At 42.7% G+C, this 16,395-nt stretch overlaps 1 protein-coding gene across 1 annotated transcript in view; it reads right to left on the reverse strand.

Annotated features, from left to right (window-relative positions):
• CNTNAP5 (contactin associated protein family member 5) overlaps nucleotides 1-16,395 on the reverse strand; it is an 851,907-nt gene that overhangs the window by 365,269 nt on the left and 470,243 nt on the right. Inside the window, exons 9-10 of the mRNA XM_032260961.1 lie at nucleotides 16,072-16,221; nucleotides 13,021-13,192 (exon numbers count right to left, since the gene is read on the reverse strand). Coding sequence (XP_032116852.1) covers nucleotides 13,021-13,192; nucleotides 16,072-16,221 — 322 coding nt within the window. The remainder of the gene's footprint in view (nucleotides 1-13,020; nucleotides 13,193-16,071; nucleotides 16,222-16,395) is intronic.

Raw genomic sequence — 16,395 nt, forward strand, 5'->3', positions numbered from 1 at the left:
CATACCTATGTGTATACACAAATGCTAATTTTTTAAATTTTTATTTATTTATTTGAGACAGAGTCTCACTCTTTTGTCAGGCATCAGGCTGAAGTGCACTGGTGGGATCTCAGCTCACTGCAACCTCTACCTCCAGGGTTCAAGCAATTCTCCTGCCTCAGCCTCCTGAGTAGCTGGGACTACAGGCACGCACCACTATGTCCAGCTAACTTTTGTATTTTTAGTAGAGACAGAATTTTACCATGTTGGTCAGCATGGTCTCGATCTCTTGACCTCGTGATCCGCCTGTCTTGGCCTGCCAAAGTGCTGGGATTACAGGCGTGAACCACCGTGCCTGGCCACAAATGCTAACATTGATACAAATGACTCTCATTTCAGAGTGTGGGCTTTTACAATTTTCAGTAGAATTATTTGATCAAGCCTACAAACCTAGAGTTACTTAGGAACCACATCTGCGACGATTTCCACATCCAAAGCAGGGATAGCCCCTTACCTAATTATTACAGTCACAATTATATTTTTCAGCATGGGTAAAAGCAGGTAGTGAGGTGATTCTAACATTTTGTCATAGTAAAGTAAATGGTGTTCTGGATGTACTATACATCACACGAGTTTAGAGAATGTAAATTTGGCACAACATACAATCCAACTTAATTTACATTCTCTCAAATAATACCTCTCTGTTCTAGCTTTGTGTGTTCCCTTTGTATTTCTCAGGCGTTGAGATATCTTCTGCTTGGTCTACAGTATTCCTAGCATTAGGAGAGAAGAGCCAGGCAGCTGGCCTAGTAAATCATGTCCAAGAGGTATTTTTAAGATGAAGCTAAACCTAGAGGGAAGATTTCACATCTGTAACTTGAATCAAGTGAAAACATTAATCATTTGTCTAAAAAATAAAATAAGTGATGTATGTGGGTAAATTATTCAGAGAAGTGTCATCATTTTCTGCCTGTGTATGGGCTTTCTAAAATCTGGCCTGCTGATATACACTCCATCCATTTCTGTCTCTCTTGCTTTTAAGAACTTTTCTTTCTGATCTCAGTCAATCCTTGCCAAAATTCCAAGAGGCAGGCAGGAATAACATCACCTTGCTGTTGTTTAACACCTTGCAGTTACAAAATGTTATCTACATTTGACAACTAAGGGGGCAAAGATATGAAGTAGTTACGTGATTTGTTGTGTCCAAGATTGGGCTAAAATGTAAACAGCACAAGGTTTTCCCACCTTAAAATCCTGAATCTTATTCCATATTGAGACAAGTTAGTAAATTCATGTTCATATGAGTTTTTCTCAGGTGACAACTGGGGAGACTGATGCTCCCTTTGGGCACTGTAAGTGTTAAAGTGGATGGTATATGTGTTGCTGCCCATGCCTGTGATACAGATGCGGGAGTATTAGTTTAGCTTTCAGAAGTCCATGTCACAATCAAACCCACAAGGCCTGACTGGAATTCCATGAACTTCCTATGAAACATCTTAATTCAAAATATAAGTAGCATGGAGCTAATTTTAAATGTTTCACCGCAGACACACAGTAAAATCTTTTACTGCAGGTCTGATCTACCTTTTTCCCAACTGAAAACTTATTTTGTTTCTCTTCCAACTGTGTTTATAAATAGTGCTTATAATGAGCCATCAATGAATGCTTTTGGACCAGGGAAAAGCAGCATTCAAAGGCTTCAGGTGCTTTGCCTCAAGGGCCCCATGAGTGGACATCAATGCAAATGAGGAAAAAATGAATGTGACATTGGCTGTGTAGAAGAGAGTGATCTTTAGAGAACATGAGAAACAGATGGAAGGCTCTTATCAGGATGTTGGATGAAGGCTTATTGAGACATTGATCATGTAAAGGAATCAATACCAGGAATCTCTTTCTTCTTTTCACTAATTTAGAAATGTTTTCTGCCTCACATCAGTGACTTGAGAGTCTAAACCTTTTGCTTACATTTCTAATCTAGATAAAAAGTCTCCTTCGCTACCTTGTCATCTAAATTTACTCTCTCTCTCTCTCTCTCTCTCTCTCTTTCTTTCTTTTCCTCACTCTGTCACCAAGGTTGGAGTTCAGTGGGACGATCTTGGCTCTCTGCAACCTCCACATCCTGGGTTCAAGTGATTCTGGTGCCTCAGTCTCCTGAGCAGCTGGGATTACAGGCATGAGCTACCACACCTGGCTAAGTTTTGTGCTTTTAGTGGAGACGGGGTTTCGCTGTGTCATCCAGGCTGGTCTCAAACTCCTGGCCACAGGCGATGAACCAAACTGGGCCTCCCAAAGTGCTGGGATTACAGGCATGAGCTACCAGGCCTGACATAAAACATGTGAATTTCTAAGCCAGTACATCTCAGGATGGGGATGACCCAGAGCCCTAGGAGCTTTGTAGACATTTTCTTCCTGACACATTGGCCTACAAGTCCACTTCAACCACATAATGAACTCCTCATCTTTGGAAGTGCTTGTGATAATTCAGCTGGCTCATTGTTCTGGCTTCATTTTCAGCATCAATATGTCAGACTACCAGTCAGTGGGGAAGGATTCTCGCCACCATCAGATGGGTCAGAATGCAGTGCCACCCTGGCTTGCTCAGCCCTCTGTGTCTCCCATGAATAAAGGCTCTTTGGTGCCCTTCCATAGGCACCAGTAGAGAAGGACCTTTTCATCAAGATAATGATCCACTTTTCTTGTAAAAACAAATGATGATAGAGATGAGGCTCGTAACAAGACACAGATGCCCTCGTTCAAGGTCATTTATTCTAATCAAACCCAGGTTTCCCATTTCTCCAACACACTCTTCTTTTCTGACATTCAAACAGGTGTGAGATAAATGGAGGAAGGATGCCCTCATGAAAGGAGAGAAATAAATCAGTCTTTTTTCTGGGCAGTTCCAGATGGAATGCCTTTACAAAATCAGCTTGAAGCCTAGCTCCTCAAGACAAGTTATTCCAGGCTAGTCCCCAGGTTCTTCTATTCCCTAATCGGCTCAAAAAACTAGATCAAGCCCAGTGTCTCACGGGAGCCCTGAGCTGATTCTGCATCTATCTCAGCATGTTCTGGTGGAGACAGTGAGCTGTGAGAATAGGGACGATAACTCGTGAGACACCGAGGTGCTCCACAGCCCTTCTCTTCCTGCTTTGAAACAACCCCCTGTGTGATTTGAATGCGAGACAAAAACGCATCATTTTCCACTTCACAATCCTGCTGAAGAAGGCAGGGTGTTGCCTCACAGCAGGGTTAGAAGTAGACTCTCCAAATAGACTCCATGAGTTGCAGCCAGGCTGTACCACATACAGGCTGTGTGACCTTGGGCGAGTTACTTATTGCCTCTAAGCCTCCAATTTATTATCTGTAAAATGGAGTTAATAATATTAACAACTTCACAGAATTATGGTGAAGATTAAAGTCTCCCTCATACACACACACACACACACACACACATTTTCACACTGACCTGGCCCATAGTAAGCTTTATTTAAAAATTAGCTACTAATGTGGCTGGTCACTCGGGTTTTAAACTATTTTGTGTGCTGGCAAGTTTACCCAGGTTCTGCTTCAGTTCTCTTGCGCCCACTGCTGCCAAAACAGCCCTTTCAATATGGGCAAACAGACGTCCAGCACCTCACCCCGTCTCTATCCCAGCTTTACACTCCCCACACGAGAGCCCCTGGAGTACCTGTCCTTGACCTTCCTAAATCCAGCCCATTCTTCCAGTTCCTCAGGAAGTCCCACTTCTCCTGTGGCCCCTCCCTGACCCGCTCTGCCTACCCAAGCCTATGTGTCCTCTTTCTCTGGTCTTTTGGTAACAGACTTTCCATATGTATACATACTGAAGAATCAGAAAACCAGAATTCGAATCCTGTTTTTCCAAATACTAAGACCTGACCTCAGCAGTCACTGAACCTCTAAGAATTAGTCGTCTTATCTAGAAAATGGCAGTAATGGAACCAAGCAGTGGTTCTTAGATTTCAGTGTGCATCTGGGTCACCTGGAAGATGATTAAAACACAGATGTCCCCCACCCCACCTCACATATCTGATCTGGTAGAATCAAGTTGCTGTCTGAGAACTGCATTTCTAATAAGTTGCCAGGTGATACTGATGATGCAGTCCTGGGGACCATACTTTGAGAATCTACTTGGTAGGATTTACAGGATATGGAGAGAATGAAATGAAATAGAACATTCAGAGAATGTTTCCCCAGTAAGTGTTACATAAAATATAACTTTTTTTCCCCTCTGTGAAATAGAACACAAATGATAAATAGTAAAGCAGAAGAGATCTTGTTTTGATTTGGCCCCATCCCATGAGTGAAGGGAGAACAGCATATTGTAACATTTCTCACTTCAGAGTTAGAATCTCAGATTGTGTGGGCATTGCCCTTACAATGGCTTTTCTGGCGTCCAATGTAAAGGCTTTCAATTTTAGAGAAGGACTAAAACATATGTATTACCGCAATGTAATCTTTTTATACCACCCACTGTTTTTAACAAGCTCCCACACACAGGGTGGGTTTTAGCAGGAGTTTGTTTATGGGAGGAGATCCAACATAATGCTTGCCAGTTCTCAGCGTTACTGTACTCCGAACCCTGAACCAACAAGTTAAGAATCTTGACCAGAGAGTTCAGCAGACACTTTACTTTTAATTTATTTTTATTGTTTTTATTTTTTAGACAGATTCTTGCTCTGTGGCCAGGCTGGAGAGCAGTGGCACGATCTCGGCTCACTGCAACCTCTGCCTTCTGGGTTCAAGCAATTCTCATGCCTCAGCCTCCCGAGTAGCTGGGATTACAGGCACACGCCAGCACACCCCACCTTTTTTTTTTCTTTTTTTTTTTTTCCTGTTTTTTTAGTAGAAAGGGGTTTCACCATGTTGGCCAGGATAGTCTCAATCTATGGACCTTGTGATCCACCCACCCCAGCCTCCCAAAGTGCTGGGATTATAGGCATAAGCCACTCTGCCAGGCTTTCTTAAAGGAATATGTGTGGGAGAAAATACAGTGGTGATGAAGGGAGAAGCTACATTTCATAACTTATTTGCGACAAGAAATGTAATGCAGTACTCGACATGTGATCTACTCTGCAGAAAAAATAAATGGTTTAATTTTAGAAAGGATTACAGTAAAAAGTCTCCATAGGATGCAAAAGCAAAGCCCACAGGAGCAGCACCCTGCTTCCATATGTGGCTTTGCCACCCTCTGTGTGACTTTCATTTCCTCCTGTGCACAACCAGAGCTGGAGGATCTCCTTGGATCTTCACCAGTAGCATCACTGTATGAGGAAATGGTGAAGGAACAGACCATGTGACCTCTGAAGCCCTGTGGTGGGCACCAGAAGGCTATGTGAAATCAGTGTCCATCTAATCATTTTTTATATGTATAGATTATGAGGTACAGTGTGATTTTGTTACATGCATAGATTTCTTAGTGTTCAGGTTAGGTCTTTTAGGGTATCAAACACCAGTGCTTTGAACCTGTCAGAGGCTTTTGAACCAGAGTGACTTTGTCTTAAATAGGTGCTAGGTAAAATAAGGCTGAGACATATTAAGCTGCATTCTGAAGAGATTAGGCATTCTTAGACATAGGATGAGAGAGCAGGTCGACAGGATTGGTATGACAAGATACAGGTCATAAAGACCCTGCTGATAAAACAGGATCCAGTAAGAAGCCAGCCAAAACTCACCAAGTCCAAGATGAAAGTGATCTCGGCCCATCCTCATTGCTCATTACATGCTAGTTACAATGCATTAACATCTTGAAAGACAGTCCCACCAGTGCCATGGCAGTTTACAAATGTCATGGCAATGCCTGGAAGTTACCTTATATAGTCTAAAAAGGGCAGAAACCCTCAGTTCTTGGAACTGTCTGTCCCTTTCCTGGAAAACTCAGGAATGATCTACCTCTTGTTTTGCATATAATCAAGAGAAAACTATAAGCATGCTCAGTTAAGCACCCCATGCCACTGCTCTGCCTATGGAGTGGCCGTGTACTTCATAGATATATAATATATATATACATACACACACATACAATAAAGTGTATACACACACACACACACACACACACATATATACATATACTTTATTGAACTTTAGGTTCTGGGGTACATGTGCAGAACATGCAGGATTGTTGCATAGGTACACACATGGCAATGTGGTTTGCTGCCTCCATCCCCCGTCACCTATATCTAGCATTTCTCCACATGTTATCCCTCCCCGACCTCCCTATCCCCTGCTGTCCCTTCCCCAGTCCCCCCCAACAGACCCCAGTGTGTGATGCTCCCCTTCCTGTGTCTATTCCTTTACTTTCTTAATAAACTTGCTTTCACTTTATGGAGTCACTCCAAATTTTTTATTGTGGGAGATCCAAGAATCCTCTCGGGGGGTTCGGATGGGAACCCCTTTCTGATAATAAACCCATTAAGTAATTTCTCATTATCCACCCCGTTCCAGCTCCCTCATTTTTCCATTGTCTATCATTCCACACTCTCTAAGACCACGTGTCCACATTCTTTAGCTCCCACGTATTAGTGAAAACATGCAATATTTGTCTTCTTGTGTCTACTTGTTTCACTTTAGTGCCGTCCATGTTGCTGCAAAAGGGTGTCCATCAATCGTTACAAGGTTTTGTAGACAATACTGGGGTGGAGTCACTCCTATTACGTAGGCACCACCACCACCCATAGGTTGTGAAGTGACAGATCAAGCTATGATACTTAGGGGTACCTCACAACGAAGACTTATGCTTGTCGGCAGCTGTCGCTGCTCTAGAACCATACTTTTCTCCAGCCAAAATACCACTCATGCAGGCACACTGGAGGATCTGATCATTTCATTGTTATTCATGAAGCTTTGTTTGTAGTGGTAAACAAGGGAGGAGCTGAGAGAGGAAGATCAGGAAAACTCAGAAGTAGAAGAAACTCAGTGACCAACTGCAGCATCCCTTAGGCTGACTTCAACACCTCATTGGAGAAAAGGACATTAGGACATTGAGGGAGCTGCAAAAACTTTTCAGAGAGACTCTGGCCAGGAGAGCAGCTACTTGAGGCCCTAGGTGGGGCAGGAACCATCCCTCTCCTCCACACCCACATCAGCTTTGTAAATTCCACACAATTCCATGTCCTCCAGGAGCTGAAGCTTCACAGCATGGTTCTCAAAGGATGGACACCAGGCCAGCCCAGTAGCAGCAGCATCACCCAGGAATTTCTTAGAAATGCAAATTTCCAGGCTCCAACCCTAGTAATTTGCTTTAACAAGCACTTCCAGGGATTTTGAGGTAAAAATGTTCCAATTTGCCTACAAGATTTAAAGAGGGTCTCACACTCAGGTTTCTGCAAATGCAGGATCCACACATGTGTGAACCTAGAAGTAGGGGTCTCTTTATATTTTACTCTTTAGGCTCACTCTAGTCCTGATCCTGAGACTAAGTTTTAAAAAAATCTGAAGACCACAACCGTGGCACAAATATTGTTGAATGCTTTCCTCATGGGCCATGGCTGATGGCCCTGAGGGGCAGGTCTTCTGAACAATGGGACCAAAGCACAAGAGGAGTCACAAAGTGAACTAATTTGGTGGGGGGGCTGGTGAAATATTCACATGGAAATCACCCCAGAAACTCCTGAAGATCTCTTGCAAAGGTAGGAGTTTGGGGAAGGGTGGAGGGACACTTAGCCTCTCTTATCCCCACGGAAATTAGAGAGCTGACAAATCTTTGGCCAGAGGAATTAACACAGTGAACATTTTCTGAGCATCTACTGCCTGACAGTTATACAACTCAACACCTGATTTTTCGCATTCTCTCATTTAAATCTCATCCCAAAGGTAGGGTTTGTGATCCTGGTTTTGCAAAAGAAAAAACGTGGACAAAAGGTTAAATAACGCGTGTCACATCTGAGGCTGTGGGCAGGGTGAATTTAAATGTGTGCCGGCTGCCTCATAAAGCTGCTGCTTTGGGAGTCTGGACCGGGAGTCTGGACTTTCCCCAGGTATGGCGTCTGCCTCTCCCCACCTCAGATGCCTTCCTCATCAGCATCCCTGATTTTCCCTCCTGGTTTGGCTTCACATCTTGGAGACCGTCTCCTGCTGATACTCTTGGACATCATTTGCTAATCTGTCTCACCTGTTCTGGATCTTGAACCTTGCAGGACTAGACATGGCTCCTGGAATTGACTGAGACTCATCCACATGGATGTGTGGCAGAGACTTTTTGAACCTGGCTCACCTTACTCCACTGAGACCCTGCTAGACATTGCATGCCACTCTGAATGCCGCCTCGTAGATGGAATTGCATTAGGCACATAAGTGTTAGAAAGAATTTCACATATTGCACATCTTCTTGAAAATTCAACCTGATTGAGCATGAGAAAAAAATAGTAACTTTTATCTGAGGAATGCAAGTCCTTTTACTTATCAGGCCCATAAAATATTAAAATGGCACCCCAGTCATGCTCTATGCCCCACTTTGAGCTGCGTACTCATCTCCTGGAACTGCTTGTTATTGACCTAGTAGTGCTTCACTATATTAGTATAGCCAATCACTAATCAAAACTGTAATCGTCAAACTACTGAGCATTAATGGCAGAACTTTATATCAGTTCACTCCTTGTCCCCATATTTGCCTTTAGAAACCCGGTTGCAACGGCTGCTAATCGGAATATCTATTCAGGGCAACTTGAATCTGTTTTCCTGAATTGCATCAAGCAAGCTTGGCCCGAATGAACTCTCTGCTTACATTAATTTTGTGTCAGCTTTTTCCTTTTAAGTCGACAAACAGAAGATGGGGTTACACATTTAGAGCCACAGACACACAGTGGCTGCCATTTCCAGATGGGTGTCTCTTTGCTAGATAGTACCAAGGAGAAAACTCACAATGCTCAACTCTTGATCATAACTTCAGCCCTGCGGGACCTTGAGAACACTGACATACATCTGTAGGTCTTAGGTTTTCCTTTTTAGAAAGTGGCGATATTAGTGGCTCTGTACCACCAGGGCTTCTAGAGCCTTTACAGCAGCATATCCTACTCAGGGATAGATGAGAGTCGGTCTCTCTTGCCCAATGCCTACCTATGAGGCAGAACTACAGAGGGTGTATCAACAGCTGTTCACTGAATGAAGCCTTATTGAAAGTGACTTTTCTCTGTGATAGCTTAGACCAGGGATCCTCAAGCCCTGGGCCACAAACCAGTACCAGTACTGGTTCATGAATTCTTAGGGACTGGGATGAACAGCAGGAGGTGAGCGGTGGGTGAGCAAGCAAAGCTTCATCTTTACTTCCAGCCGTTCCTCATCGCTCACATTACCACGTAAGCTCCACCTCTTGTCAGATCAACTTCAGCATTAGATTCTTACAGGCGTACAAACCCTATTGTGAACTGAGCATGCAAAGGATCTAGGTTGCACACTGATTATGAGAATCCAATGCCTGATGATCTGTCACTGTCTTTAATCACCTCCAGATGACACCATCTAGATGCAGGAAAACACTCAGGGCTCCCACTGATTATGCATTATAGTGAGTTGCATAATTATTATATATTATGATGTAATAATAATAGAAATCAAGCGCACAGCAAATGTGTGCTTGAATCATCCTAAAACCATCCCCCACAAATCCCCAATCCCTGATGCCAAAAGGGTGGGACCGCTGGATTAGTCTATTGTATCTTGCCTACTTCAAGTCAAAGATGGTTATTATGAAGGACAGGGGCTTGGGGTGTAGAGAACATGAGGCTGGTGGTCTGGCCTGCAGAAGAGGGGCAGCAGCCGCACACTGTGTCCTAGAGGTTTAGAAGGACCGTGAACAGGGCACAGTGTGTGTCAGGAATGCCTTTTTCTAATTCCTGCTGCTTCCTTCTCCCCTCCTGCCCATGCACTGCCAGGCACTGGAGCTGCCCAGGATCAACACCTTCCTGCTTCCAGAGCTGTGCACAAGACCAGTTCTTCTAAATCCTTTCTTTCCAGAAACCAGAAGATTTAGCAATTTGTCCATCCCTGAGATGCAAATTGGTTAAAGCTTCTTAATCACTGAGAAGAAAACCTTTCAGTTTTTGCTCAGGATGAGGTGTCAAAGGTGGTTTGTAAATACTGCAAACTGGGCAGCAGATGCCAGAGTCAGGCACCATCTCAAAAGGAATTTGTTTAGAGGACCTCCGCTGGAGGGAGCTCTTGAGATTTTGGAACATTTGTGCCTCAGGTAAGAATGCTACTTTATTGTTTTATTCTATTTATTTATTTATGAATGAGACAGATTCTCACTCTGTTGCCCAGGCTGAAGTGCAGTGGCACCACTTCAGCTCATTGCCCCCTCTACCTCCCAGGTTTAAGTGATTCTCCTGCCTCAGCCCCCCAAATAGCTAAGATTATAGGCACGTGTTACTAGGCCTGGCTGATTTTTGTGTATTTAGCAGAGATAGGGTTTCACCATGTTGACCAGGCAGGTCTTAAACTCCCGACCTCAGGTAATCTGCCTGCCTCGGTCTCCCACTAGGATTACATGCGTCAGCCACCGCAACTGGCCAGAATGCTACTTTAGATGTCTTCTATCTGATTTTCCCACGTGACCAGTACTAAGACCCTTTAAGTATGTAAGATGCCTGGTTGTGGCCAGCAAAGGAAAGCTGGCAGGGCAGGATCCCACTTCACTTTGAGAGAGAAAATGCAGGGGTAGATCAACCATCGAGAGGCAGATGGAAGCCTGCGTCTCTACAGCCAGGAAGGAGGGACTGGGAAGAGGTCTGGGAGTAAGAAGAATTCTCAGGCTGTCCTCTGTGGGCTTTCCAGACAGCAGCCCATGTAAGGGAAACCACTGCCAGCCTGTTCCCCTCCTGCTTCCCACCAAGTAGCAAGCTCCTTGAAGGCAAAGACTTTGTACTTAACCTGAAATCCAGTTCACACTGATTAACACATTAAAAATGAAACACCAGATCAAGAAACCACCTGCCCTTCTAACTCCTGCCCCTCTTCAAATAACATTAAAAAGAGTTTAAGAAATAGTGACTCAAGCACAGGCCTTTGCCACAGCCTTCCCTTCTGTTAGACACTGCGTCTGGTAAATCAAGAAAAACTTACCATTTACCCTCAAAACTAAACACAATCCCTTATTATGCAATTAACGAAAGCACAATTGTATGTAACACAATTATACAAGACTACAATTACACAAAAGTAATGATGCAGTGTAGATGGCAATGACTTTCATGCAATTGAATATAATGAGCGCTTGCTGGATTAAAAATTAAGGTAGCATGAGAGACCCCTGTTGACAAATATTCCCCGTATTGATCCACGCTTTGCAAAAGGCTGCAATGGCAGATGAAGTAAGATGCTTCCCGTCACCATTACTAAAGACTATCGGTGTGGCAACCATTCCCTATGATAACTTTTATCCTCAGGTCTCTAAACTAGCACATTTTAATGAAGCACATATTTTATTACCACTTTTTCAGCAGTCCAAATAGAAAAAAAAAAAGAATGGGAAGAGCCAGAAAACCTGTGTGATTTTCTGATGATTCCACGCATAGTTGTATTAATGGAGAAACGTGTGTAAAGTTTCACCAAGTTGCACAGCTCAATCCAGCATTAGGAGAGACTAGGCACTGCATGGCCGATTTCTGTATTCCTCTGGTGAGGCGCCCGCCACTACTCACTATTTGTCACCCCCCTAGTTGTGGGCTGGCTGTCTTCCAATCCACCTTTCTCACTTCTTTTTGAGTACTCTTTCTGCTACGAAAGGCTGGCCACTTTCATCCATGGTTCTCACCAAGAGCATGAAACCAAATCCCACTGGTACACAAAGCTCAACATGACTGGCCCTGCCCCACATCTCTGACTGTATTCACACCAGGTGCACCATCCACAGTGACCCACCATCCCTACTGAGCTATATTTTATTGAATGTAAGACACCATTAATTGTAAGATATATCACTATTTTATATGCCACTATGGAACATAGATATTGTCAATTCAACTATTAGAAATTTCCAATGCCAAAAAAGTATTTTGAAAAGATGAAATACTTGCAATCCATGCTTTCTCCTGTTTCTACGTCAACCTCTCTTGCCCTCCCAACCTCGGCCTAGCCTGCCAGTGTCTCCTCCTTTAAGATTCAACTCAGCATCACCTTCTGAAACGTTCTTAGGGCCTCATTCTCTGGGATCAGACTAAGTTGCTGCTGCCATGTGTCTGACAAATCAGGGCACATTTCTTGGTCATTTATCTCACTTTATTGTAATGATTTCTTTATTCCCTGATAAAACATAAGCAGAGACCCCGTAACATTAACACATAGGAAAGCACTGAACAGGTATTGTCCACCCATTCTGTAAATGATATTTTGACTAGGGTGGGCAGAGCTGGAAGAATGAAGGAGGTAGGCTCTGGAGAGGAAAGAAGGGAACATGGAAACCTCAATGCAAATTCAGAATCCATCCTCTTTGGTTTTCTGCAGTGTGTCTTTGCCTTTAGAAACTTCTAATGTAAGAGGAGCCAGGTCCCAGGAGAAAGGAAGACAGGAAATGAGCTTTTCTGGTCTCCTCTGGGCCAGAAAAGCAGCGGCAGGGGCAGTAAGAGCAAAACCCAGTCACACCCAGGAGTAGTTTGTGTTATTGGGCATTCGGGCACCTCTGTTGCAGATTTCCCAGACAGTTCGAAGCTCATCTGCCTGTGCTGGAAAGGACACCCACGGTAGTGAAAAATGAAACGGTTTAGGAGAGAAGTAATTCCTTCCTCCTTTTTGCTTTACTTCAAAGTAATCAAATGTTGTTTATGCATAAAATTTTAATCCTTTCACAAATTTGTATTTTGATTTAATTTGCATATCCCGTTTACTGCAAGTCAACATGAAGAGAGACTCAACTAATTTAAACCATTTTTCTCTGGGCCTGAAATCCTTTCAGAAATATTTTCCATTAGGCAACTCAATTATGTCTAATGTGGCTAATGTCAGTGGATTAGAATTTTGCTTAAAGAAACTCATATTAAGAACAGTGAGAATGGGAAGGGGGTGGGAGAACAGAGGAGAAGAGACAATAATTACCTGTCTTTGATGCTACACAGATCAATGTGTAAATCACTAAAATTCCCCAGGGAACCTTGCTGAACTGAAATGAGGTCCTTGGGCTGGTTATCAATAAAGATGAGCCTCATGCAGCCTTGGAAAGCCTTAATGGGATTTAAACATTGGGAATCGGTGAGATTGTCGGGGCACCCTGTGGGACAGAGAAAAAAGATGAAGAAGAATGCTGAAATGATCTGTCATTGCTTTGGTGACCTATTGATGGAAGACCTTGAGGTCTAATTATATTGGTGCTTTCTCATTCACAGCAGTGCATACCCTTTCATTGTAAATCCTAGCATTCTCAGGGAGGGGACATAATTGGTACAAAATAGGGCATACTCAATCACCGTAGAGAAAATAAAAAGCATGGCAAAGGGAATACCGATACTGTAACATTTATCTCCTTCTGACTTTTTTCTGCCCATTGGTAAGCTATTTGCTATTCTTCTGCATGGCATCCTTCACTCATCCCAAGGAAGAAACACATTATAGCTACTTCAGAATTTTGGTTCTGTTTGAAACACATATCTAAATGCACGATTCAATTCTGAATTACAAGTTCAAAGCAAATTATGCTTTGGGTAAGGATGACGGTGGAGTAATTGTCTGGTTAATTGTCAGCATTAACAGGCTTAGTTCCTGAGAAAGGTACACACAGGAGCGTAACTAGAATTTTGACATGATGTGAAAAGCAAATCCAGACATTTCGCTGGTTTTGGAAGGAACTAAGGGTTTAAATGCATGCAGTTTTAGGGCTGTAATAGCATATGGGAAAGGTTAACACTATACCTTTTTAAAGGTGTTCTTTAAAAATAAATTACACTGATTTAGTGTAGCTTGCAACCAGGGCATATCTACTTCTGATTAAGATGGGTATTGAGCCTTGCAGGTATATGAGTGCTTGTTCTCCTTACAAACTCCATCCCAATGGCTTTAATAGGTTCAGAGCATATGGGAATGCAAGCTTGAAACCATGGCAATAACCCATAAATAATTGGGAATTATTTCAGCCATCTCTAATAGGCAGTCACTGCTCGGCTGTCCCCCGGCAGCTGGTTAACAGCTCACAGGCACACTATAAAATGAAGAGAGATACTACAACTTCTAATTGAAGCTGTAGAGAGAATTTATGTAAGTTGACTATTATTACTGAAACTCATTTTTCACCTTCCTTAAGTTTACAGTCTACGTGTGGGGCGTTTGCTTAAACACTGTTCAAATCACCGATAAGTCTTCACCTTCTAAACTCAGGGTCTCTTAAAATTTGTCTCTAAGAAGGCTTCTTCAACTGAGGAGGTGTAGGCTATTTTGTCTCTGAAGCATGTCAGATGCTTATCGTATCATGATTATTAAAAAACATTTTCCTCAAGAATAAATTCAAGGCTGTATTTTTCCACCTGTTGCTGAAATATTGTATAAGATGTAAAATTATGCAGTCTCTGAGGTTATCTTTGGGGACACCAACACCCTTGTTCTACAATCCTTATGATACGTTTGTTCTAATCTCTGTTATTGCTGGTGGGCTGTGGGAACACAAATCTGGATTTGAATACTTGATTCGAATTCATGAGCTCTATGGCCTTGCACAAATTATTTCATCTCATCGAACACCAGTCTTATAATCTAGTAAGTTGGGATATTACCTATTGCACAAAGTTTCTGCATGAATTAAATGAGATAAGCCATAAATCTTTTGCGGAGACTGGACGTGCACTCCCTTAAAGGAATTTGCTGTCCATGCACAGGTGAAGGAGATTTGAGGTAAAAGTCCCAGGCCCTTCCTCATCCTAAAACCAAGCCACAAAGATATTGCTTCCCTCCTAGGAGGCCCTGATATGTACGCTGAAGCTGTGCAAAATCCCTTTTGCATTTTAAAGCTTTAGCTACATTCAATTGATATGACAGATGTGTTCTGTACATTCTACTTAAGAGACTATGCATAATTTTATACTTCTCTTTAATTCACTAATAGAAAAAAAAAGGAAAGTGTAGATCAGACCCTGACTTATATCTATAGGAGCTGGAGTCGGTTTGCCCACCCCCTGCCATGTGGCACACTCTGTGCTATATGTTTAAACCTTGGTCTTACTTAACTTTCCAGAAATTCTGAAGGTGAGCATATTTTGCCATGTTTCAGTTTAGGAAGTTTAGAGACTATAAGCATCTTTCTCAAGGTCAGACAGCCATTGAGGTAAAATTCTTTTCAGAGATTATTTCTATAATACAAACACCTGACTATGAAATTAGATATTAATTTTTAATGGAAGAAATGCTTTTGAACGACTATATATATATATATACATTTATAAAAAATCCGTAGATGCCTAATGATATGTTTTCTTCATCATCAGCTTGCCCTTGTGTTTTTGTCATTGGAAAGGGTCCCAGGATTCACTTAACATCAGAGTAGGCAGAATCTGAACAATCTGAACTGGCTTCTACATGTGGAGCTACAAGTTCACGGGCATCCTAGTCCTTCCTCATTCCTGGCTCTCTGTCAGCATGGCCTCTAGGGATGTGGAGAGGGAGAGGACAGGGGACTAAGACAGCAAAGTGGCAGAGAAGTAGTCTAGGTGCTGAGCATGCTGATTGTGCCTTTCCACCTGAATTTTGCCTATTGCAGGTACTGCTGACTCTTGGTACACTTTCTCCAAGTTTTCAGCTGAGTTTCCCCTTTCCAATGTGATCACACGGCTTGGCATGGCTACAAAAAAAATCTCCACTGGATGTGTTATATAACACCAGCTCTTGTAGCTAAAGTTCTTCTGTTCCTCAGCACTGACCTAGATAATGTATATTTGCACACAGCTGTGAGAGATTTTGTTTCCCACTATTTTGAGATTGAGGGTGTGTGTGTGTGTGTGTGTGTGTGTGTGTGTGCGTGTGTGTGCGTGTGTGCGTGTGTGTGTGTGTGTGTGTGTGTTGGGAGAACTGTCTGATTGACCAAGCCAGAACCATCATAGTGAAATAATTGCCCACTTCCTTTTCCCTTCCCTTTTTATTTTCCCTCTTAAAGTCTGCAGAATTTACCTCCAAAGTAGTAGCTATTTCCAGAATAAATCTGCACCCAAGTGCTGTCTGGAGCTGGGGGTGCTGCTTCATTATCCAGAGTGAGTGTGATGCGATTCCTTCTGGCGTTGATGCTAACCGAGTGCCACAAGCCATCATTCAAGTTACTGCCTGCAAGAGAAACGAGAGAGCAAGCATAGAGACGCTGGGTTTAAAAGTTTAAAAACAAAAGGGAAAAATACAAAATGTACATACCACAACCAAAGCCATGTCACATATTCTGATCTATTGTTGTGTAAATGCAGAGGAATAAAATAGAAAACAGAAAAATAAAAGAACTCCACA

Source organism: Sapajus apella, unplaced genomic scaffold (genome assembly GCF_009761245.1).
Source record: "Sapajus apella isolate SASKATOON/1434 unplaced genomic scaffold, GSC_monkey_1.0 scaffold120, whole genome shotgun sequence".
NCBI lineage: Eukaryota > Metazoa > Chordata > Mammalia > Primates > Cebidae > Sapajus > Sapajus apella.